Source organism: Ostrea edulis, chromosome 3 (assembly GCF_947568905.1).
Source record: "Ostrea edulis chromosome 3, xbOstEdul1.1, whole genome shotgun sequence".
Classification (NCBI taxonomy): Eukaryota; Metazoa; Mollusca; class Bivalvia; order Ostreida; family Ostreidae; genus Ostrea; species Ostrea edulis.
The window spans coordinates 70611447-70636877 of record NC_079166.1 but is presented as its reverse complement, the minus strand read 5'-3'; the positions used below and the strand labels follow the sequence as shown (position 1 = coordinate 70636877).

At 34.0% G+C, this 25431-nt stretch overlaps 4 protein-coding genes across 4 annotated transcripts in view; 2 read left to right on the top strand and 2 right to left on the bottom strand.

The window, feature by feature from the left end:
- The window catches only part of LOC125674783 (uncharacterized), a 176172-nt gene that overhangs the window by 37807 nt on the left and 112934 nt on the right, over positions 1-25431 (top strand). The gene's annotated exons all lie outside the window — the stretch shown is intronic.
- Positions 1-25431, top strand: part of LOC130053634 (titin-like) — a 61971-nt gene that overhangs the window by 34591 nt on the left and 1949 nt on the right. Inside the window, exons 2-8 of the mRNA XM_056160999.1 lie at positions 2852-3789; positions 3908-4177; positions 4373-4684; positions 6254-6538; positions 7053-7334; positions 9474-9509; positions 12437-12559. Coding sequence (XP_056016974.1) covers positions 3507-3789; positions 3908-4177; positions 4373-4684; positions 6254-6538; positions 7053-7334; positions 9474-9509; positions 12437-12559 — 1591 coding nt within the window. The 5' untranslated portion in view covers positions 2852-3506. The remainder of the gene's footprint in view (positions 1-2851; positions 3790-3907; positions 4178-4372; positions 4685-6253; positions 6539-7052; positions 7335-9473; positions 9510-12436; positions 12560-25431) is intronic.
- Positions 17886-19112, bottom strand: LOC130052777 (uncharacterized). The gene is made up of 2 exons (XM_056158729.1): positions 18932-19112; positions 17886-18764 (listed from the first exon to the last, which is right to left on the bottom strand). Exons 1-2 carry the CDS (start codon positions 19110-19112, stop codon positions 17923-17925), a joined length of 1023 nt encoding a protein of 340 aa, XP_056014704.1. The 3' UTR covers positions 17886-17922.
- Positions 19003-25130, bottom strand: LOC125675858 (uncharacterized). The gene is made up of 6 exons (XM_056158728.1): positions 24692-25130; positions 24394-24464; positions 23654-24097; positions 22552-22690; positions 19529-19650; positions 19003-19131 (listed from the first exon to the last, which is right to left on the bottom strand). Exons 1-5 carry the CDS (start codon positions 25128-25130, stop codon positions 19547-19549), a joined length of 1197 nt encoding a protein of 398 aa, XP_056014703.1. The 3' UTR covers positions 19003-19131; positions 19529-19546.

The following is a 25431-nucleotide window of genomic DNA, read 5'->3' as shown; positions in this document are numbered from 1 at the left end:
TTTCCTACAAATATACTTCTACTTTTGCATCCAAACTGTTTTAATTACCAATTAACATTGCAGTGCTTAGACATACACCATCTTATATTTAACTTCGTTGTCATGGTGATCAGGTCTTCCATAAGCCTGTTGGAATTCCCATGGGCACGAAGCGTGTTCCATTGTTATATGACTTGTTTTTACATTCTTAAGAAACAGTTTATTCAAGAGTTTCTACATGAGAAGAAGGAATACATTCCTGTGGTTTTGAATTCGACATTCGATATCTAAATACGAAGCAGATGCGGAGGACTCTGTCGTCTTTTTTATCTGGAGTTCACAGGGATCCATCGAATCGATATATGATGAAAATGATATTGTTAACGTAGTTCCACCCACCTGTGACGTCAAAAGATTTCGCAAAGTCGATGATTTAATAAGATTCATGCACAGCAAGAACAAAATTTGTGTCTTTTTAAATATTTTTCAATAGTTGTTGTAAAAAACTTGTTAACCATGAAATATTTCAAAAGTCTTGGTTATATATCAATAATCAATTATGATTCAAAGTTTTGAATCCAAAGGCAATAGCTATATAAATATTTATTATTAAGTCCACTATGCGACAGATTTCCTTTAAGTCTTGCAAACATTTTGTATATTTTTTTTAGGAAACAGTTTCATGAAATTGTTATGAATTCTATTATATCGTTTTAATCAGTTTTTGTGAAATTTTGATATTGCTGTTTAAGAAAAATTGTAATTTTCTGACGTTGATAATAGATACATGTATATGTGTGCTAATTGATACAAAAATATCATTAATACCGCAACATACTTATTTATCATTTTGTATTTGTTACAATGATATATGATATGAAGAATCAGCAATCAAATATAAGGTTGAACCTATAATTCTTAAAGGGTGGAATTACCTTGATAGATAAAGCGTCGTCGGTATTTTTTCTTCTCATGTAGAAGCTTTTGAATAAGTTATGCGTTATAAGAATATAAATATGGCTTTGAATTTGATTTTCCTTCCATATTTCGTTACAGTTAATATCCTGTGTAGTCAAGTATTTGTTAGCATCGTGTTACTGAGATTAGATGAATAATATATTTAAAGTAACCCTACCCACACTAAACTGATGACGTACAATTTTCTGAGAGAGAGAGAGAGAGAGAGAGAGAGAGAGAGAGAGAGAGAGAGAGAGAGAACACTCTAAAATATTCACAAAATGTTCATTATTCTGCAAAAGCAACAGTCTAATAATATCAAAATAGTAGTAAAAATAACAAAAGTATGAACATGTTAGCATAACAATATCTTAAATGCAGAACTTGTCATAAAAAGGGGTAATATCAATCTAATTGAAATTATACTTCTTAGATCTGCGCCGTATACTTTGCGGACGTAGATCTGACATAACCCGATTAGGGGTCATGTTCAGGTGAACTTTATGTTAGCCAATCAGCGCGTCGGCTTTGAAATCGTCGGTGTTCACAATTCAAGGAAAATCGCTGCGATTGCTTGGTTTGAAAGAAAACATATCGCAGCTAAATGCGACGTCACAATGCACCGTTTACGTCGACTGGCGTTTTATTCCTCGTGTTATTTAAGTAAACCATCTTGAAAACTATTCAAATTGTACCCATCCCTATTCATACATAAATCGGAATTCACAATTAATTTATTTGGGTGTATTTCATATCGTACGTTTTGTTGTTTGTATGAACGGAATAAATTAGGCATTATTGCAAAAGTTTAAAATTCGTTATGCGAGAATATACAATTTTACAATGTGGAATAAACTTCGTTGGGGAGAGATTACAGTAATTTGTTTACGAATTGCCAAGAACCGCCAAAATAGCCATCATTGTCTGTATGGCGCAGTCTGACGGGCTGATAGTTCTCATAAATATTCAAAGCGAAAGGTCATGCGGACATGACCCCATATGGGGTTATGTCAGATCCTATTGTAGCGATTGTGAGCGTATTATAGGATCTGATTTTAATAAGATTGGGATAATATCCAACTGTAATAAACCTCCTGGACTCTTGAGTATATACATATTTCACTGCGATGATTGGAATGAATAGGTAAAGATAACGAACACTGATCAATCCCATAAGAAACACAAAATAAGAGCTGGGGAAACAAGAAACCTGGACATACCAAAGATGAGGTCATGTGCTTAGGAGTAGTAGAAATCCCCTGCCGAATGGTCGCAGACGTCGTAAAACTTATATCTTCATGAGGTAGAGGTAGTAGTCTGTAGTCAAAATCAGCGAGTAAACAACAGTTTAACAAGACACGTAAGATTATCTTTGCATTTTATTATATTTCCATTTTCAATCATGAATACATCTTGATTATGAGTATAATATCGTTTCTCTGGTATTGTTTTAGAGAGAAATCAATTGCAAGATATTGCTCAAGAATACGTACATTGAATCCATGGAATGTAATTATGTATCCAATCTTTGAAATATTACTCGGTTGTTAACTCAATGATGAAATAAACCGGAATCGCAACAGTGTAAGTTCTACAATTCCGAATATATTCAATCTAAACAAAGCATAGTACAAATATTGAACCTATGCAAATGAGAACATAACGGACAGTGATCCATCTCATGAATCCTATTAAAAATATAAAAGCATATTTCTAGTAAAATTGTATTTATTTTAGCATTCTAGGCACTGTGTCACGATTCATTCAAACTGAGATGTGTATGCTCCTAGCTTAAATAAACATTTAGACCCACCAGTGATCAATCTTTGATGTTCTGGATTTTTTAATTCTTTATAGGACCCATGGGATGAATTGACAGGCTGTCATATTTACCTTTTACGTTCATCGATTTCAGAAGGCATTCATACAAACGGAAGTCTTTAAACCTCGATGTTTATCATGACAGATCTACAACCGGAAGAAAAAAATTTTGTTTCGTTAAGTTTTGCAGCTGTTGACGAGATTCCAAAAGTCTTGCGCTTTCTTTTGAAAAACCAGATACAAGAGACAGATATATACAGGAAAATTAATGCTTCTCAAGAACTGAAAATAGGAAAAAATCAGTTAAACCAGAAACAAAAAGAGCTTTGTTTCAAACCTGCCCCATTTGTTCCTAACTATGATTACTTTGATACCACTTTGCTATATAAGTTGATAAGAAATTTGTGTCCTGCATTAAAACCAACAGGAAGATGGGGTGTCGAACCGGATGACACTTGCAAAAATATCGGGGACGACATCGAGCGTCTTAGAATATTTCGAAATGATATGTTTGCACACTTGAGATCTGCAAAAGTGTTAGATTCCGATTTCAATCAGGAATGGAGGAAACTGGAAAGCATTTTTGAAAACATTAAAAAAAATTGACAGGGGGAGTATCTGTTGCAACGTTCAAGGAGGATCTTGAGAACATCAAAACACGAGTCTTTAACGCAGAGGACATCAGTGTGATCAAAACAAAACTGGAAAATGAACTAGTCAAAGTAAACATCTATGGCGGTGGAATCAGAATGTGTGGTAGCACTGCAATATTTAGAGCAGAGATTGAGTTTGGTAGTCTGGATCCAGATTCCACTTGTTGGTCATTGGAATGGCAACACCGGAGTGGAATCAGAACAAATCACCTAGACATAAAAACCGACAAGTTTAGTGGATCTTCGCATCACCGACTGGTCATACCAAATGTCTCGCGAGACGATAAAGGAACATACATAGCTGTTATTTCTTATGAGCTTAGTAGTGATTTTAAGTTCCATTCTCACAGTAATCCCATAAAATTGAAAGCCACTGGAGGTTTGTCTTATTTGATTGACAAAAATATTTTAAAGGAATACAATGGACTAATTAAAAAGAATATGTTCGTATATACTTTATATAAGAGGTAGTTTGAACAATCAAAGAAATTTTGCAGATGTGCCAAATTTAGAGATAAAAGATGTTACTTCTGGAACAGACGGCGTAGTCATCCATGCCAATTATAGTGTAAGCAATCAATCACCTGCAGTTGACAAAATAATGTGGTCCAAAGAAGAAAAACCCTTGCCGGGAAGTACAGAAAAATACACCTACAGCAGATACGACGCCGGCTTCAGAATCCACAACCCAACACAAAGTGACAGTGGTACATACACATGTACTGTGTCTAATCCTGTGGGACCTGTCACAGATTCAATAACCCTGGGTAAGATTTAGAGCTTTACCACTCCCTAGAAATGAAGTGATGTTGTAAATAGACATTCTTGCACTTCAATATGGTTGCCAAATATCATACAATATAGTTACTAACTGTAAATTCAGGACCATGGAAGCAACAGTAAAAGAAAAATATTTCTGCTTTCAAAGATATTCTATACTTTACAGAGGGTTTCTTTCATAGATATTCCGTGTGTGGATATCATTGAAGAACATGTTGCAGTCATTGGACAATCAGTAACCATTGCGGCTGACATTAAGTCTTGTCCACCTGTAGAATATGCGATTTGGGAAAAAATGAATTCCATTACAGATGAATTTCACGAAATAGACATTATGGAATCGGATAAATACTCTGGGAGCAATATAGACCATCGTCACCCGCAATTAGTTATAAAAAATGTAACATTTGAAGATAGATTGCTTTACCGTTTGACTGTACGTAATGCACTTGGAGAAATCAACAGTAAAAATGTTGTCCTGACACTTGTAGGAGGTAAGGGTTATACTTTCTCTCATAAAGGTCAATAATAATATATTTCTCTTTTCTAGAAATTTGAAATGAGATAGAAAAATAGGCATATTATATTTCATATTTTTAGACCTTGTTAAATGAATGATTTATAGTTCGTATGTCATGCTTTTGTACTTCAAAAAAGAAAGAATTGTGCAACAATATCTCTATAACAGACTTCAAGGTGAACCACATATCAATACAGTTTGATGTCGGAAATTAAGCTTTCACAATTTTCAGTAGAATTTATGTAGAAAAGGAAATATGCATATTGGCTACAATGGTGATCAAATTCTCAAGGTTTGAAAGTTATCCTTTAAGTAAATAAAACTCTTACATGTTCTGCCATTAAAAAATAAATAATCAAATAAAATTCGCATGCGCTATGAATTTTGGCAGCACGGTGTTAAAATACAGTGTGGTTAATTTGATGCTGTGATTTGGACGATTTCAAACGGAATCTGTGCTTCAAAAGTAGACCTAGTTAACTATATTGTTGCAAAACTAATGAAAAGTTGAAACCAATGAGGTAACCTCCATTATCAACTATTGCTAGATTCTATTTTACACCCTGGTTATATGCTCAATACATTTACTTTCCACTGGCTTTCTTTATTGTGACGTTTGACTTCTTCAAACTTCACTAGAAATTGTTGTTGTATGTTGTTTTTCGTATCGTCGATAATTTTGTACTCATTTTGATACGTCACCAACTTTATACCTGTGCTTAGCGCCGTAGCAGTGCAGGGCTTTTGACGTACCAACGCCTGTCGCGACATATAACCTCTCCTCGTAAGGTCATATCCGAAAGATCAGAGACTCTCATCTTTAAATGCCGAACCTTTGACAAAGGAGCAATCACTACCTGTTTTAGGGTTAACGCGTCATTGACACGAGCGGTCCTAGGACTCACGGCATCCCGATAGCGAAGCGAACGTTCTACCACTGAGCTATCATGATCGGTACTACACCTTAAATCCATTAACGTTTGGTTTTGCTTTCTACCAAAATCATACTAGAGATGTTTACATAAAGTATCAAAGTTTCATACTTATATCAATATCAAATCAAATTTCGAATACCTTTTTCCATGCGTAAATCAAAATGTATTACTGCGTTATTCAAAAGTCTCAAAGGTTTTTCCAAAATTCAGTTAAATATTTCTTCAAACTAAATTCAGGGTTTCAAATTTGTTGCGATAATTAGTAGCTAAAATGTTTCAAAGCATTAGTGTAAATTATATAACTGTATCTATTGATATCGAATAAAAAATTGCAAGTGTACATGTAAAACTTATACGGTACATATAATGTAGCATAATGTTTGAACATATTTGTCCACTCCTAGGCATTCTTCAGAGAGGACAGGTTTTCTCCCTCTGTATTTCAGATTTACATCACTCAAGGGTAAGAAAGTGATGATGTTGTTACATGTATATTATGGTCTGCTCCGTGATTTTCTACCAAGAACTAGCCGTGAATCGATAGTGTAAATCTGTTCTCCGTATCAAGGCATTCAAGGTAACTGAGTAAAAATTGTTGTCTGTTACAGACCCCCCTTCGCTAACTATACACCAGAAAACCAACATCGCTGAGGAAAACGTTCAATTGGTTTGTAAAGTGTCCTTGTCCAAGAACTCCCCGAGCGTAACTGCTATAGTTTGGACCAAGGACACCAAGGATATAGACATCTCCAGAAGTGATGGGAAATATTCAGGCGGGAATCGAGATGAACCTTCATTGACTATCAACTCTATCCACGCACAAGATGCCGGAGAATATCAGTGTAGCGCCGTCAATGCTGCTGGGAAAATGTGTAGTGAAATAATTCAATTAGGTAAATTTAGAAGATCACGATAGGTCGCCCAATACATATTGACATAATCTAAGGATTACGTGGTTTAAAAGATCAGATAGAAGGTTCATGGTTGATGTGACTGGTCATCATGGAGTGCTTACTTGTCCTAAACACCTTATCCCAACTTTGGGTTATTCAGGGACCTGTGTTTGCCCAACTCTGAATTTTGCATTTTGTATTTAAATTGATCTCTGTTAATTATCCTAACCTTTTTATGCAAAGTTGCGATAAAATTGTGTACCTAACTTTTATCTACATAAACATAATATCATAAACAGTCCTTTAGGTTTTTTTGGAAAAAGACGACATTAATCCTTTTTTTCTGATAAAAAAATTCACCAAACTTAGACCAAAGTTGGAAATAACCATTTAGATCGCCTTTATATGTTTGTCTTAGACAAACATCCAATGTATTATACCAAAATGGCAGATATTGGCTAAGGGTGAATCTGAATTGATTTTCCTCTTTTACATTGTTTTCCTTTTCGCGTAGATCGACCATTTATTGAGTGGACCGAACCCGATTACAATAGCGGTACAGAGACGTTCACCTGGAAACCGGTAATAAAGTCTATTCCTGATGCTCTCACTGTGCAATGGAAAGTTAGAAATAGCTTCATTGATGATTTTCAGCCAATAGATGTACACGATAAAACTTACATGGGATCCTTGACTGCATCTCCTCGTCCAGTGTTGGTTGTCCACGGATATAAGGATAACGATATTCAATCATTTGGGATTGAAGTTTCCAACTTTATTGGAACGACTTTTATAGGTATACTATATCATATTGGTGAAAATTACCAAATTTAATATTTTTTTCAACCATTTACTGTAAACTTTACAAATAGAAATACTAACTCACAGTATGTCTTACCACAAATCACAGAAAGTGTCCGTGGTCGTTGTTTATCACCGAAATGAATCCACAACCGAGAGATAGTCTATACAGCACTGTTGAAATTGCTTGTAGTGTTTATTCCTCAGTAGTGTAATAATCAACACGAAGTTATCAAGAATTCACTTTGCCACAAAATCTATCATCTATCTACTAAATCAAAATAACATTAGTTGAACAGCATTACGACCAAGGTGAGCGATGTGGTCAATGAGCCTCTTGTTAACTACATATTATCTCCACTGAAAGCTTAGAGTTTTTATCAATGATGTAAATATCTTGGCAAGTATAACATAACATGTGCAGAATTTGACCAATGTAATGTTCCAGAACACCTACGACATTTCTTTAGATTATATATTTCCCATATCTATGTAGCAATATTCCATCATCACCTGCATATGGTGTTTATATCTCTCAACCGATTCGATACACAAGAGCTTGTTCTCCGTATAGTCGGGGCAAGCTGCTGACAAACAATTTGATGGTACAGGGGTTTCAACAGTCTCGATTGAAGTTAGCACTTCGCAAATTCTATGGTGGTTATAACTATCTAGTTCGTCAATAGAATCTATCATTGGGTCAAATGCTGTCTAACGTGTTTCACACTGATTGTAAGGTCGTTCTTCGCACACTGATTTTGACTACGGTAACTCCCGTCTACCTGATCAGGATATAGGGCTCAAGGCGGGTGTGACCGGGCGGCAGGGGATGCTTACGCTTCCTAGATACCTGAAAAGGAAATACATGTATTCATATCTAGTGATCAGTCATCAAACAATTACTTTGCTAAACACTACTCTGATTCGACGCACAAGTAATTTGATCTTTAAATAAATAAATATGATAGAGATCTTCATTGAAAATACCTTCGTATGCTTTAGTAATAAGATCAGTCTTTTGGAATTCCCATGGGCATGAATTGCGCTCCTTTGTTACTTGACCTTTTTTCATGTTCTTACCAAGCAGAGTTTATTCAAAAACTTCTAAGTGAGAAGATAAACTCTCTTATTGTGGTCTTCAGCTCGACATTTAGATATATTAACAACCTTTTATCTATTAACAATAATCAATTACAGTCATATGTCGATTTTATATATCCCTTTTAAGCCGAGACACAAGACACCATGGAGTCCTGTAGATGTGTTTCGAACTTCTATATTTCATTGACAATAGATAGTAACGGCAAACTAACACCTCAATTGTATAAAAAACGAGACGATTCCAGCTTTTCCATGGTCAGCTTCCTATATTCAGCCAGCAATATTCCATTGCCACCTCCATGTGATGTTTATATCTCTCAAGTGAGTAGATACACAAGAGATTGTTCTGCGTATGATCAGTTTTTAAATCGAGACAGGCTATTGCCAAAGAAGGTGGAGTTGCAGGCGTTTCAACAGTCTCGTTTAAAATCAGCATTCTATGGTCATTATAATGATCTAGTTTGCCCATATAACATATCAAATGCTGTCTGACGTGTTTCATGCCGATGGGTAGTCCGTTCGTGGCACATTGATTTTGAATATGTTCCGTTTATCTGATCAAGCTATAGGGCTCACGACGGGTGTGACCGGTCGACAGGGGATGCTTACTATTCCTAGGCTTCTGATCCCACCTCTGGTGTGCCCAGAAGTCCTTATCTACCCAACTCTTTAATCTGTATTCCTTATGGGATTCACGAGATTGATTACTGTTTGTTATCGTCGCCTTTCATTCAATATATTTTAGTAAACTTTTGACACCACGGAGTCTTTGATATCAGGTTCTTATCTGGATATTTATTGAACTTAAATGATAATGGCAAACGGACAACTTAACTTTAGAAGAATAGGGATGGCTTTAACTTCGCTATTTTTCTAAGTGCATTACGTAATAAATTCCTTTCCGATCGTACATTGATGTCTAACGCGCTGTGAAGCGATACGTGAAATTGTTCACTGTTCATTATCTCCACTTTTTCATGTAGTGCATTGCACAAAAAGAGAATTGTAATAAAATATAATTTGGTCATTCTAGATGAAGGTTTTGACGACGAAGGGGAAGATCAAGGAGGTAAGATATTCGCATTTTTTAAAATAGCAATGTTCCAACATCATCTGCAAATGGAGTTTTCGTCTCTGAGCTGATTTGATAAGTTTTACATATATGTAGGATGAAGCGGAGCGATTTATAAGAAGAGTAAACTGCATCAAAGCATTATATCGCCTTGCATAGGAATTGTTAGGGGGTGTTTACTCCTTCTAGTCACCTTATTCCACCTCTGGAATGTCCAGGAGCCTGTTTTTGTTCTATGCATAATTATGTATTCTTTATAATTATGAGATTGATCACTGTTCGTTATTTTGCCTTTGTTATCTTTGAAAATCGTCTGGATAATATTTAACAACACTAATATAAATGCATCCACATGTATTTTGATAGAAATTTGTTCAATTCAGAAATATCAGAGGTAGGTGGGGTGACAACGGAAGATCAAAGTTCCATATGAAAATGTATAACATTTTCCCAATTTCACAAGTTTTGCAAATTGAGCGATTTCTATGAACCTGTGACAAACGTTTGGAAGAATGGGTAATGAATCTCTCTTCCTGTATTTCTGACCGAAAATGTAACCAAGCTAATAACTTTCAAACGGTGAATGATATGACTTCATATTCTATATGGGTATTTCTTCTGGCAAAACCTCCTATAAAGTACAAAAGTTTTCAATGTTGTGACTTTAGAGTTAGACCCACTTTGAAAAAAAAAACACCATAGCACTGCAATATATTTTACTACTAATTATACCACTACTTCTATTACTACTAATACTATTACGACGATGACCACCACCACCACAACAGATAATAATAACAATAATGATAACATTTATCTATCCTGGATTACACATATTAGCATACAGTTAGTTTCCATTCCCTATATTACTAGTTTAACTATGCATATACACCAATAAACCTAAAATTTGCCATTTCTAGCACCTTTAACATATTTTAAAACCAGACAACACTCTCGGACACTTAACAAATGAAAGTAGATAACCCCGTTGACAACTCAATAAAGTACTAATATAGATGAATATGATGTGATACATTTGTTTAATCACTCACTTCTACACCATTTTTAAAACTACAAAACATAATACTGGTCAGCATTTTCATGGACTAGATATTGGTAATCTTTGGTAATAAGGTCTTCCAACAGTCTGTTGGAATTCAAATTGACACGAATTCTGCTCCCCTGTTACCAGGCCTTTTTCAATATCATTATAAAGCTGGTTTTATTCAAAAGCTTTTATAAGAAAAGAAAACAATCCTTGCTATGTCATTCAACTCGACATTAAAATATATCCACGAAGTTTTATCTAATAACAATACTCATTTTCATTCACATAATCAATCACAGCCATATGTCGATTTGATATATCCCTGTGATCTTAAAATAAAAGACGCAACAAAATCCTCTACATCTGCTTCATATTTATAGTTTTTGAAAATAGGTATGAATGGCAAACTGAAACTCAACTTTATGACAAATGGGAGGTTTCAGCTTTTCCATCGTCAACATTCCATATTTATGTAGCGATATTCCCATACCAAATGCACATGGTATTTATATCTCTCAACTGATTCGATACTCAAGAGCTTATTCTGCGCATAGTAAATTTTTAAATCGAGGCAGGTTATTGACAATGAAGTTGATGTTACAGGGATTTCAACAGTGTCATTTAAAATCGGCATTTCGCAAATATATTGTTGTTATAACGATTTAGCTTGCAAACACAACCGATCATTGGGTCAGATGCAGTCTGACGTGTTTCATACCGATTGCAAAGAACTTCGTTTACCTGATCAATATATAGGACTCACGGCGGATGTGACAGGTCAACAGAGAATGATTACACCTCCTACGCATAGTATCCCACCCTTCGTATACCGAGAGGTCCTTCTTTGCCCTGTATGTCCGGGGTCCTTCTTTGCCCTTGTATATCCAGGGGTCCGTGTTTGCCCAACTCTCTAGTTTGTATTCCTTATAGGGGTTATGAGATTAATCATTGTTCGTTATTTTCACCTTTTATCGATTTTTTTATAAGCCAACGAAAATCTGAGCTATCGCCAGGGAAGTGAATAGTTATATTCATTCTACAAATATTCCTTGTAAACTAAGGGGGAAGGGGACATGCAGTCATGGTGACAAGCATCTGTGTTTACACTCTTAACTTTCATTTTTCGTGAGTCACGATTGTTTGATAGGCCACATAATCGGAAGTAGAATGACATTCATAACATTGTCAGCATACGCATGGAGTGGGATTTCGATTTCCGGCAGAGCAAGTGCATGGTATAAAAGCAAAAAAAAAAGTCTTTTTAGAATAAGTTTTTGTTTACATAAAAATCAATGAACAACGCAGATATGGTATGTTTGACTGCTAATATCTGGCGGACAGTTTGTCAGATGATGTTCTAAGTTTTACCGGACAAATTGAAAATGTACCAAAAATTTCCGGTAGTTCAGCATCTTTCCACAACTATGGGTTGACTGGTCAACATGGGATGTTTACTCATTCTAAGCATCTTGCTCCTCCCCCAGTATGTCTAGAAATCCGAGAGTGTCCTATTCTTGATTTCGTATTCATTATGAGAATTTTGAAATTGATCACTGTTCGTTATATTCACCTCTTGATACAAACAAAAAAAAGGATTTGAATTCAGTTTCTAAATGCATATAAATGACATAAAAGAAAATGGGAGCATGCAAGGTGATAAATACACATAAACACACATTGCTACATTGTAACTCCATTTGAGAAGTTGAGATCCTTTCAATGAATTGAATTAAAGGAACATGGACACGATTGAGCTGAACATTTTATTTTTTCCATGTTTATTGTTTACAATGCTCAACTAATGTATTTCTAATGGTCTATCAATTACGTTCGATAAGCATTTTGTTGACTTACGCACTCTTTTGTCATTTTATAGATTCCAGACTCCCGGCATATTTCGCTCACAAGGGATCTACAGTACAATTTCACAGATTGAAAACAACAATTATCAGTGAGGTCAACAAAAATAATCTACCCTCGCTTATTGAGTCATTAAGAGGTACCACTATTACTACTTTTATGCTCGTTGTTATGTGCGCAGCGTCTTAAAAATAACTAACGTTTTGTTATTTTGTGAATAATCAATGTTTAAACCGAGGCAGTCAAATAAGTTGATGCTTCAGATGTTTCAATCTCGTTAGAGTAAGTATTTTGCGAAATCGATGCTTATACAATTTTTATTGGGTGAAAGCCGTCTGTCTTGTTTAATACCGTGTTTACCAACTTATTTTGTGGACATAAGCGATGTTGTGGTGTACCACCAACACTGCTACTGGAAATATGTGTAGCGAAATTAAATATATCATGATAATCAATTATTTACATAATAATTTGACCATGAATTACTCCGTTTATCTGATGTGGCCGGTCAACAAGGACTTCTATTATCAATTAACATTTTTAGATTATACTAAAGTCTATGAAAATGTTCAAACACGCGAAAACTACAATAGTGATGCTACGAATTTATTTTTACCATAAATGGTTTTCTTTATAAAACAACTTGTTGCTAAAAAATACTTATCGGAGCTGAATCTCTCTGCAATCTTGAGAATTATCTAAGAAAGTAAGCAAATCCTGCTCTCAGACCGTATATATGGCACTTTCGGAAGCTTAAACATTGTTTGCATTAATTCCCAGGGACCGTGTTAGTCTAGAAATTTCTCCTAGTATAAATTTTGTTGAATCTCTTGTCAGACGTGAATTATAGGTTTAGTAGCAAATGCGCCATTTCATCCATACAGAAAGTCATGTTGTTGCTTTACAAAATAAATGTTATATGTGTCTCTCAACATATTGTTTTTAGGGCCAATGGTTCGATATTATTTACAAAATTGATTTCACAACATTAAAAAAATGAGATTTCATACATGTCCACCTTTTTGATTCTGCTTTTTTTTTGTGTATGTTTCTGTTTTACAATTAAGGTCGATTGATCCTCATGTGATGTCATAGGTTTTTGCAAAACTTTTGTTTAATTAAATTATGCACATGATAGACATATATCTCTCAGAGGAATTTTGTTCACTGAATAAAATAAACAATTTAGTAAACTTTTGATAATGAAAAAGTTTTTATTTTCCATAGATAATCAATTATTTATAATTGTAAAAATGTTGTCAAGGGCAATAACTCCTATGCTGGAATTTTCTCTACTACGTGTCTATGACAATGATTTCCCTAATATCCACAATTAATTTTGATATATCTATGAATTAACAGTTTTCTTGAACTGTTGACATTTAAAATAAGTAATTACAACAAGTTTTTATCAATTTTCATTATTCTGTTTAACGAAAATGTGTGATTATTTATGTTGATATATACGTCTGTTTTTGTATGTCTGACATCTTTAAAAATATTGGCAACATACACATTTTATTTGATTATTGATTAAATTAAACTATATTGAGTGGAAATTACTGTAAATGGATTATATTTGGCTGTGTATTCTATTTAGCGCCTTTGGCGGAACACAGCTTCCGCTAAATCAAGTACATCGCTAAATGCCATCCGTAAATCTAGATGTTTAAAGTAATTCAGGAATGCGCTAAATCAAATTTACGCTAACTTGTTGAAAAAACGATTTCCGCCAAATATCGTACACGCCAAATATAATACGTTTACAGTAATACATCTTCGCTAGCCAAGGGTGACGATACACGGTGTTCCTCTTTCACCCTTGGCAGATATAGCCGCCGAAATGAAAACTTTAAGTAGCGCCATCTGACGTCCTAAAATAGTTACGTCCCTTGAATCTATAAATTCTTCCTCCAATGAAAATCGCTGTAACATAAGTATGCGAAAACTGACGTCAGAAAGAATGGCTGCCTCCATAGATCAACAAACTAATGCCATTTGTGATCGATTTAAAATCCAATCGCTAACAGAAAAACAATACAAAACTATAACGGCTATAGAAAATGGAAAAGACGTGTTTACGAGCACCAAAACCGGTAGTGGAAAATCGCTAAGCTACGAATACTTCCCAGTCCTGCACCCAGGAAAATGCGTGTTGATCATAGCCCCCCTGATTAGTATTATGAAAGAGCAGTGCGAAAAATTGCAAAATCTGGGCTTTAAGGCGTCATACATTGGAAAAGACTTACAAGATACAGATTTACTTGAACAGGGCTTGTATGATTTTGTGTTTGGAAGCCCCGAGGTCTTCCTCAATAACAGCAAGTGGAGAACTATGTTGAAGTCGGACATCTACCAGATTAAGTTGCAGTTAATAGCAGTTGATGAAGCTCATACGGTTACACAATGGTATGTTTATTAAGCTAGAATTAATTGACCTTTTCTTAATGATGTATGATACTGAAATTGATCAAAATATATCCCCCACCCTATTTTTTTTTGGATTGAAAGAACTTTATATATATTTCTAGTGATTTTAAATTATCGTTCACACCCTCCTAAATACAGTATGTGTGAATATTATCCATATAGAAAGTTGTTTACATTTGGAAATAGACAAGTGGGCAATTACTTTGAAATGTAATGCATATGGAATTTTACAATTACAAGTATCACCATTTTTCATTTAGAAATGTAATTAATTAAATCATAACTATTTTGCTAAAAAATGAATTAGTAAATACAGAACACATTACAATGAACATAAATTACAGTGGAATTTCAAGAGTACAATTTATTTGCAGGCAACTTTTTTTAAAAGTCAGATTGAAAGTAAATACATGTATATAATTACAGGTTATCATTTTACATGTCAGCTGTATTTCATTAGATTTTTTGAAAAGGACAGTTCTGGTCTAAAAACTTTGCCAGAAATACTTTATTTTTAATGAGTATGATCAGAGCTATGTGGAATGTACAGCTGACACTTACTTATACTTGTGGTTATGTTTGGAACTACATGCATCTGATTTCCTTATTTAAATTCACTTTTACCCTGTTTACCTAGCTTCCGTGAAATGATTAATTTTATTATTTACAGTTTATTTCCAAAAAATTTGCAATAAATAAATCAATAGGAGCATTTGTCAATCAACATTGAATAAACTCACACACAGAGTACAAAGTCTGTGATTTCAAGAATGTATTTTAAATTAAAAAAAAAATCATATTTAATATGAAATAAAACATTATTGAAAAGTAATGGTCATTACTGGCATTTGAATGAAAGTAATGCATTACATTCTGAATCATTGCAATTACTTTTAACTGATATATGGGTCCATTATACCTCATTACTTTAAAAAATGCATAACCAGGTCTGTTTGTAAATTCAATGTTCTTGTTCTTTTTCTGTGTTTTAGGGGAGAGGGAGACAAGGAAGAGGAGCCCTTCAGAGAGGCATTTGCTCACATTGGAGAATTGAGATCACTGTGCCCCAAAGCATCTTTACTTGCCCTTACTGCAACATCTGGGCCAAGTCAACGAAGGAAAATTATGAAAATGTTATGTTTTAGTGCAAACTCTGAAGTTATATTAGATTCACCAGATCGAGAAAATATTAAGTTAACATCATTGTGTATTCCAAATTCAGATAATTTAGAAAAAGTATTCCATTGGTTGATTGATATATTGAAGACCCAAAAGGCAAAAGCTGAGCGACACATTATTTTTTGTGAAAGTATTGCAGATGTTTCCAAGATCTACACAACAGTTGTTAAACATTTTGGCAATGACTGTCAACATTTTGAAATGTTTCATAGTAAAACAGATGAGAAAGTGAAAGAAATCATTTCGAAGGACATGAACGTAGATGGTAATATCCGGGTGCTGATCTGTACAAATGCGGCTGGCATGGGGGTGAATTTCCACAATGTAAACCATGTTATCCATTACAAACTACCTAGGAAATTGGATACATTTGTTCAGCAGATGGGGAGAGTAGGACGTGATGGACAGTTCTCAGATGAACTGATATTGTATAAAACAAATAATAATCACCTTAAAAAAGTGGAAATTGAGATGGTACGTTTGGCTAAAGATGACAGTAAATGTAGACATGAAATCCTTTGTGAAGCCTATCTATTACCTAGCAAGAAAATATTACCATTACACGACTGCTGTGATGTCTGTGAAAGTAAATGCGAGTGTAAAAGTGATCTTTGTCCTCGAACACATGAAGGTGTAAGGATAAAAAATGAAGACAATTCATCATCAGACCTTGAGGATGAAATGACAAGATTTGTTAATGACAGAGAGAAACAACTAATTCATGATAAACTACTGTTCTATAAATCACAAATGTCCACTGCTGATTGTATTGTGAAATTTGAAGTACTACATGGACTGACAAATGAAGTTATTCAAAAGATAGTAACAAACAGTAATTCAATATTTACACCTGATGATGTAATGAGGAAATATCCAATTTGGTCAATGGATACTGCTACTGCCGTTAGTGAAATTATTTCCGATGTTGTTGGTGATTTGGATATGTATAATTTAGCCGAAGACTCTGAAGTAGAGTCTGATTGATGTATTAAATAAATATGCATATCAAATAAATCTTGTGAACTTGGTTTATAATTGTTGAATTTAATATTTCACCTTTAACCCTTTACATGACAAAGGACAAATCCATGAAATCTACAATAATTCCTATAATACTGCACAAATTCCATTCACTGAAAGCCTTTTAAAATATAAAATGTAGTTTCCTTTTTGTATGCTAATCTGCCCAGTTATTGTTTACAGAGGTGTGATCAAGTCATGTAAAGGGTTATTAAGGAGGAAAACAGTCTACACTGAAATGTCAATTGATTTCATGCATACTGTGGTATTTGAGTCTTGTCGTATTTTCACCCATTGACAATTAACATTTCCAGCCAGTTTTAAATATATTCAAAATCAAATTTCTCCATATTAAACATATGTACTAGTTTAGAATCCCCCCTTTTTAAAATTTGTTCTTTGAGAGGTCAAAAAGGGTGAAAATAAAACCAAGGCAAAAAGTTTCCCGTCAACTCTACAGTACTACATTGGCAAGGATTTAACAAAAATTACTGCATCATGAACATTACGGGGCTCTTAAAATTTGGATTGCTTGTTCCCACTTCAAAATGCTTTGCACACTTTTTTCCTAAAGGATCATGTCAATAATTCCAAATTGATGGATAATAAACTCAGAAAATCCAACATGTCCTGAATGCTTGTCCAAGTTGAATCCAAATTTCCTTAAAATATTGCTACTTTAATTTCCTAGTTCTAATTATATATTTTTAATATCTTTAGTGCCAGAGCCCTGCTTTGTTTTGTTAAAAAATAAATCACAATCTAATTAGATTATCTTTTACATTTACTGTATGATTTCAACATATAAAGCAGTTTCTGATTAAAAATGTCTTGGTACATCAAATTTAATGGTTTTGCTCCTTCGTAATCTTTCTATACAAGCTCATATGATAATGCTTCTTTTTGGCTTTGAATCCATTTATGCAAGTCTACAACTTTAACCCTTGAGAATAAGTCCTGAAAGGAAGAAAAGGCGTTGAATTGCCTTCCAGGCAAATAGTCAAATATTTCAGCTTTCTTCAATTCATCAATCATCAATTCTACATCGACCTTTTTTGATGTCTCAGTCCGCGATGTCCCTTTAGGCTTCATTTTGACCTCTTGCATCATATTGCACTTGATTTGATCTTGGATCTGAAGTGATAGGGCTGCCTTTCTTGCACTTTCATAAGTAACATTTGCTCCTTGTGTGCGCAATTTTTCTTTTAATCTGTGGACCATGATTTCGACCAAATTGTCGTTTGGTATGTTGTGTCTGTTGCCACCAGAAAGATTTGCTGTACAGTTCCACTTATATTCATAAGCATCTCTGGGACTAAGTATGCAATGGTAATAGGCTAAGAAGCGAAACAACCAGATCTGATATTTTGTGTGATGAGTTACACCTGAAAGTAGCATTTGGAACTTGGCATTGGCCATTATCCTGTCACCATCACCCATACAATATCCATCATTGGTGTCTTTCAGCAATAGCAAACATTTCATCAATGAAGCTCTGTATAGACCAATCCGATCAGGTTTCTCCTCTCCTGCATCATTCTCACTAAAATCCCACAAATGTTTCTCTTTCAGATGTCTCTTTAGATGACCTACTTTTTTATATTCCTTTTCACAAGAGATACAGATATATTTCTGTAATTCATGGTCAAACATGTCTCGGATTTGTTGACTTTTGACATCTAGTTCTTGAACTTTCTCTGACAATCGATCACAATCTACCGAAATATGGAAAACAACCCATGTGAAAAGATTTTAAATGCTTAGAATATGTAGTACATAAAAATTAACTACAACATGTACATGTTAAAATACTCATAATTATCTAACAGTATTTCACATCAATCTGGTCAAGGATTGCTTTATCTTCTAAGTAATATCTTACCATCACTAAGGTTTACATATCTATCAAGTATATCCTTGGCAATCTGACGAATAAACTTGATCTTGTCTTCTGCAGATTGGGTCTCAAAAATCTCTTGTTTTCGGTTCGGTTCAGAATCCAAATTCTCCATGTCCAGAAGATGTAGGCATGCTCCTGCGGTGAAGGCATCCAAGCAGTCCATCAGAAATGCATAGTGAGCTCTAATACAAAAATAAAAAATCAGTAAATCTATAAAAAAAAAAATAATAGAAATGTCTTAGTGAGCAGGCACTTTTCCTGGTGTTCCTAGAAACCTCACCAAACACACTAGCATTTTTTTTCAAGCAGAGTGGTCCTTTGTGAAATTTTTTCCCTTCTTTAATTTCAACATGCATAATTATAATGATATTTTTGCACACACTTAAAAAAAAAACATTGTTTATTATTCATCAAATTATAGTTGGTATTGCTACTGATAGGGTCAGTTTGTATGGTTTTTATGTCTTTTTTAAATTTAAAGTATTAGTGTGTTGAAAAGCATCTAATAAGTAATGCACTTCTAGCTATTAACTTATTTCCATGTCGATGTACATGAAATTAATACAAAGTTATTGATACCTGTACTTCTGAATGACTTCATCGCCACCATGGACATCTATTCTGTGAACAACATTTCGCAGCTGACTTAAAGTACCTACTTCCCCAGCAGAAGTCAACTTGTAAAATTGCTGATACACGAGCTGAAATGTTACAAAAATGAGTAAGATGATGCAATTATTGTTCAGAAATATTTTTAATTGAATTGGTTACTCAAATTTACTTTTGCATAAACATTACAAGAGGTATGGATAAATTATAGACAATGATCAAGTTATTATATATATATATGGTTTTAAGTAGAAAAAAGCATATAATGAAGTTTTATAAACCTTAAATAACTGCTTTTTACTGTATATGGCACCTTTCAAAAGGTTAGCGATCAGATGAGAATAAAAATTAGTAAGAACATTGAACATAGATAAACAAATCAAAGATACTTAAATTGGGATTACTTTATGATTATAATTGTAAATTCATTCAAAGCATGTTTGCTATAATTGTGTTTTACTACATGGCAACTTTTGAAAAGGTTAGTGATAAGAAAAAAATAAAAGTTAGTTGCAACATTTGAACATATAAACAAATAAAAGATCCTAATATGGGATTGGGACATCTCCATTATGTGAAATACTTCCTTTCCATTTAATCTTGGGTGATTTAAAAAAAAATTGAAAGTTGCTTGTATGTTCATACATTTTTCAGTTGTATAGATAGACAGTATCCCATTCCCCTTTCAATAAATGCTCTAAAATGCAACATTCAATAATTGAACATTTTGAAACATAACAGATAAAGAAATACTCCATATCCTCAAGACTAAGTCAGGGCTGTGACTGAATTCCTCACAAATCGGAGGAAAACTGGTCAAAAATGAAGAAAAACACCTCAACCTACTGGTAAAATATCATTTTCTGTCACTTTAGGTCAAACCCAGAGTGTTTTATTTTCTCGGAAATTGAGCCAATCAAACGATTTCAACTTTAAAGAGGAAAAAATCACACCACTGTTAAGTAGTTGTGAATACTAGGAGCTAAAACCGTAATTATTCCAGGGTTGGGCGGTTAGAACCCCATGTTTTAACCGTCCCTGTCAATACTCCCAAAGTGGTCAATATCGGTCATTTCAGATTCTAACTTTCCATTTTCCTATTCTTTTGCAAATTTCTTGTAAAGATAATATAAATCATTTCAATATTAAGTTACAAATTTTAGAAATTAATATGCAAATCTGGTATTGTTTAATTTCTGATTGTGTAATTTATAATACATGTATATATAGAGGGGGTAAATACAATTATGGTCTTTTTCAAAATTTTGAATTACAAGAAAATAGCAGTTATGCTATTAAAACTCAGGTACTGGGCTTTAAGATATAAAGACTACCAGTAATTATTGACTGCTATTGTTATAAAAAAAAAACCAACAACATGTATCGCAATAGCTACATGTACAGACCACCCTCTGTGCAGATGTCACTCCACATGAGATCTATTGTTAAAGTTTGATTGACAGGTGGCCTACCATTGATCACAGTAAAATTGGGGGGTGGGGATGTTAACTTAAAATTCAGTGTTTAAGAATAACAAGTAACTGGACATTGAATAAACACAATGATTTAGTATGAATTGGGGACAGTGCTGTAGATAAACAATGTATTGCAATGCACAGAGCAGGAAATTTACCTGACCACAGGAAACAAGAGTTCACAGATGTGTTAATGCATACTCTGGGACCAGAGATGACCAGTGTGCATGTTAATGTTATGAAAATATAACCAACCTATCCCCTCAAATGTTTATTTAACAGCTAAAATGAAGATTAGAAACAACAGGTAGTTCTTGTTAAACTGAGAAAGTTTAACAGAAATAGAAAACACTTATATTATAAACTGATAGTTCATGTTATGAATTACAGTAATTACCATAATGGCCACTTAAACATTTATAATATAAACCAATAACACAGGCTATAATGACCAAACAATTTTCAATCAACCTGTATTAACCAGCTTTAACCAGTATTGATCACCAGCCCTGTCAATACTCATATTGACCACTTTTTTGCCAACCCTGAATTATTCTGATGAAAGAAACGTACACTTTCTTTGTTTTGACCAATGGAACTAAAATCAAGATATCTAGAAAAAAAATCTTAACTCAAGAAATTGATGTGGAATTTCTCTTCTTAAAAACAGTTAAAAACCAGAGGGGTCCCTAAGATGACACAGACTACCAAATCTTCCATGTGTAAGGTCAACAAAATAAATGCTTATGGAGTTATTTAGATCAAATTTTTATTACACAAATATGGCATGGTAAACTGTGAGACCTAAGAGACCATGAAACTCAACGAAACAGAAATAAAATACCTATAACTCCATGAACAGCAACAAACATAACTATTCAGCTATTACCAAACATAGATTCATCATACGATGCAACCCTTCTGGTCTGTGAATAACACCTGCCAGCTGATCAAACTCGGACCTGCCATTCAGCATTGCTAACTGAGCACTGTAGGCTCGTTCGTTTGTCAACACATCGCCCCCAAATACCTTCTTCTTGATAACCTTGGGGTTTTCTTCCTGAGTGTGTGCAATTTATTTTGCATGGATGTGTTCCAGAATTGTTATCATGTCCTCGCTCTTATTCTCACTTTTGTCCAATAAATCCAGAACCACAAAATCAGACTTTCTAGACATTTCATCAAGATGAGGGTGATGAATAACATCTGGCAGGTATGGAGCATACTTTTTGAAACATTCTACATACTTGACAATTATTTTCATAATATGAAATAGACAATTCTCCTCTAAAAACTCACAATCAGAACGACTTGGAACAAAAACACCATTATTAACAGCACTGATGGATACAGATGGGGACTGATTACTTAAACCATTGTCAGTAATACGCTTCTGTAAACCTATCATTAAGAACCAATGCAGACTCTTTCTCTGTTTTTCTTTGCTCATGTTTGATGGGCTTTTAGAAATGTCAAAATTATCCCCGATTATATCTGAAGTGTTCAGATCATCAGTACCTAAAGTTTCCAGTGCCTTTTTTTCATTGATGACTGTCGAGTTGATGTGCTCAGTCTGGTACTCTGCTAGATCTGCCTTCTTCTTAGTTGCTGCTGAGGAGGACACACTCAGTCCCATTTTTTGGAACAAGGAAATGCACTGTAATAAGAATCTGATCAATAAAATTTGCTTTAATATTACAATTACTACTATCATGAACCACAGAATGTGAAATTTTAAAATGTATAATGATATCAAACACTGCATGGCACCCGTGATCTTAACATTCTACTTGATATAAATGTATGCTAATCATGTGGAAGTTGATGGTCATTAGGGGCAAGATCAAAGTCTGATAAAAATCTAAATTCAAATAGCTAGGGGGAGGGAGGGTAAAAACTCCCGTAAGTTTCTGTTATCCAATAGCGATTACACTTTTAATAGTGGAAAGAAAAAAAAAAAACAATTGTTGACACATGATAATATTACATTTCAATGACCATTAAATAGTTTCAATTAACACTTGCATTTGTGAATAACCAGTAGAAAAGGTATACAGACTGTTACCTGTATTTATACTCTTGTATGTTTTTTTTTTCCATTCAGTTTCTACATTCATCATATTTAGATTTTAGGGGGGGGGGGGGGCTTAGAGAAAATTATGTAAATTTAGTTTTTGTCGGACATTGAACTTTTGATCTCGTCCCTTTTAAAAGTGAATACATTCAATGAAATGTTGACATCTGAACAAACAATAGATTGATTGAATATTGTTTAACGTCCCTCTCGAGAATTATTTCACTCATAGGGAGACGTCACTACTGCCGGTGAAAGGCGGCAAAATTTATGCCTATGCTCAGCACTTATGGCCATTGAACTTGAAGGGATCTTTATCGTGCCACACCTGCTGTGACACTAACAATAGAAAATTAGAAATAGAGGCTTGTTTTGATAAGGAGTATATAGTACATATCAAAACAGGAACAGAGACAAAACACTATTATCTAGCTGCAAGTTCTAAATATCTATAAGAAAATTCCAGTTCCTAATTATCCTTTCCAGATATATAAGTAAATTATTTTGAAAAATTCAGATCATACGGGATTCAATTTGAAATTTTACCTCATCTGTTGTCCCACTGTGATCCAAAATTTGAGCAACAATGTGATGTAGTGCAGACATATGCATATTTTTGTTTCTCGTAATAATGGCTGTGGTTACTGCTATTCCAACGTGGGAATCTTTGAGAGAATGCGACAGAGTTTTGTATAATATGGGAGCATGTAACTGTATCTCAAAAAGTAATCTGTCAAATTTGAAATTAGATAAGTTGTCACACTTTGTACTTCTTAAGCAGCAATTTGCCTTTTTGGATACCAACTTTGTAATGTCTTTTTTTATGTCACTGATAACGCAGCTAATGAATTCCTCTTTCAGAAAAGAGTTATATGCTATCATTGCTATCTTTCGTTTAGGCTGTCCATTTGATATGGCTTTGACAACTCGTTTTAGTTCAGCATCCTTCACAAGTCTAGATTTGATCTGTTTTCCAGTGTTGAACAACACCTACAAATATATGCAAGTTGAATTTTAAAACAGCCATATGATATACAAATTGTTACACATGTATATCAATTATATGATAACCAAACAAGAATGAACCATCAATTATTTCCATTAAAAGGCATCAGATGCTCAGAATCTTTGAATAATGTGCAGCATTTCAATAACAGAAACACTTAATAACCCATACTCAAAAGATTTATCAAAGTTTGAAACTACATTGAACTTTACATCATTAAACTTATTTAATACATGTCTATTTCTACTTATTAATGGCATACACAAAATTACACATTCACCTTAATTTTACTGGGTGTAAAAAGTTTAATACATGGCTTTCGCTTGGGTTTATCTGGAGTCTTTGCAGAAACTGTTAAATTAAATTAAAATATCATCCAGGTAAGCATGTTCATTATTTTCATCATCCACTCCAAACCAACTGAATAATTCCAAATTCTAAGAACATATAAAATATATTGTATTTACTTTCAACATGTTGAAATTGTTTATATAACAAACAAACAAATAACAATGTATATTGACAAAATTAATGTGCATTATCATGCTGTCATATGATTGTGAAATGATTACATTCACCTGGTTTACTTTTCTTTATTTTCCTTGGAGTTGGTGACAGTCCAACTCCCTGCCTACTTCTCTTTGACTCCAAGTTGGAATCATCTGAGATTACATTCTCTATTGGTGTCAGCGTGTCCTCGTTTCTCAATGATAATTCGATCATGGTAGCGGTCGCACTTACATTACCCAACGTCAGATTTTGACGAAACGATTTAATTACTTCTCCTTTCTCCTTTCTCAAATCTTCCATCTTGTGCAATAAGTCATAGTCAATTTTATACAACTTCCGTAATTTTGAATAGCATTGACTACACACATACGAGCCGTCATTTGGAGATGGGATTGATCCCAACACTTCACATAACTGTTGAGTGAATTCAAACGTTGAGGAAAAAATTGTTCTCCTTGATTTCTTGTCAAGAATGGCCCGACACGTTCTGCATGTGGGCGCATCCATTTTGTTTGATTTATCATGGATTTTCATCGGTTGAAATTTTCGAAACTAAAATACGCAAAATGAATCGATGCAAATTTTGAAAAAAAACTAACAGCATGTCTTGAAATATTCATTTAAAAAGTGGGTCGTCGATAATCAATCATATCATAATCATTTCACACTAAATCATACCAAATTTATTAGTTTCTTTTTATAATTTTTATATAAGAATTGATTTATGTGTAAAGCGTCTATTAGTAAAATCCGTGCGAAAGCCAAGTCGCGCAGCCAATCAGATGGCTTCTTCAAAGTTTTCATTTCG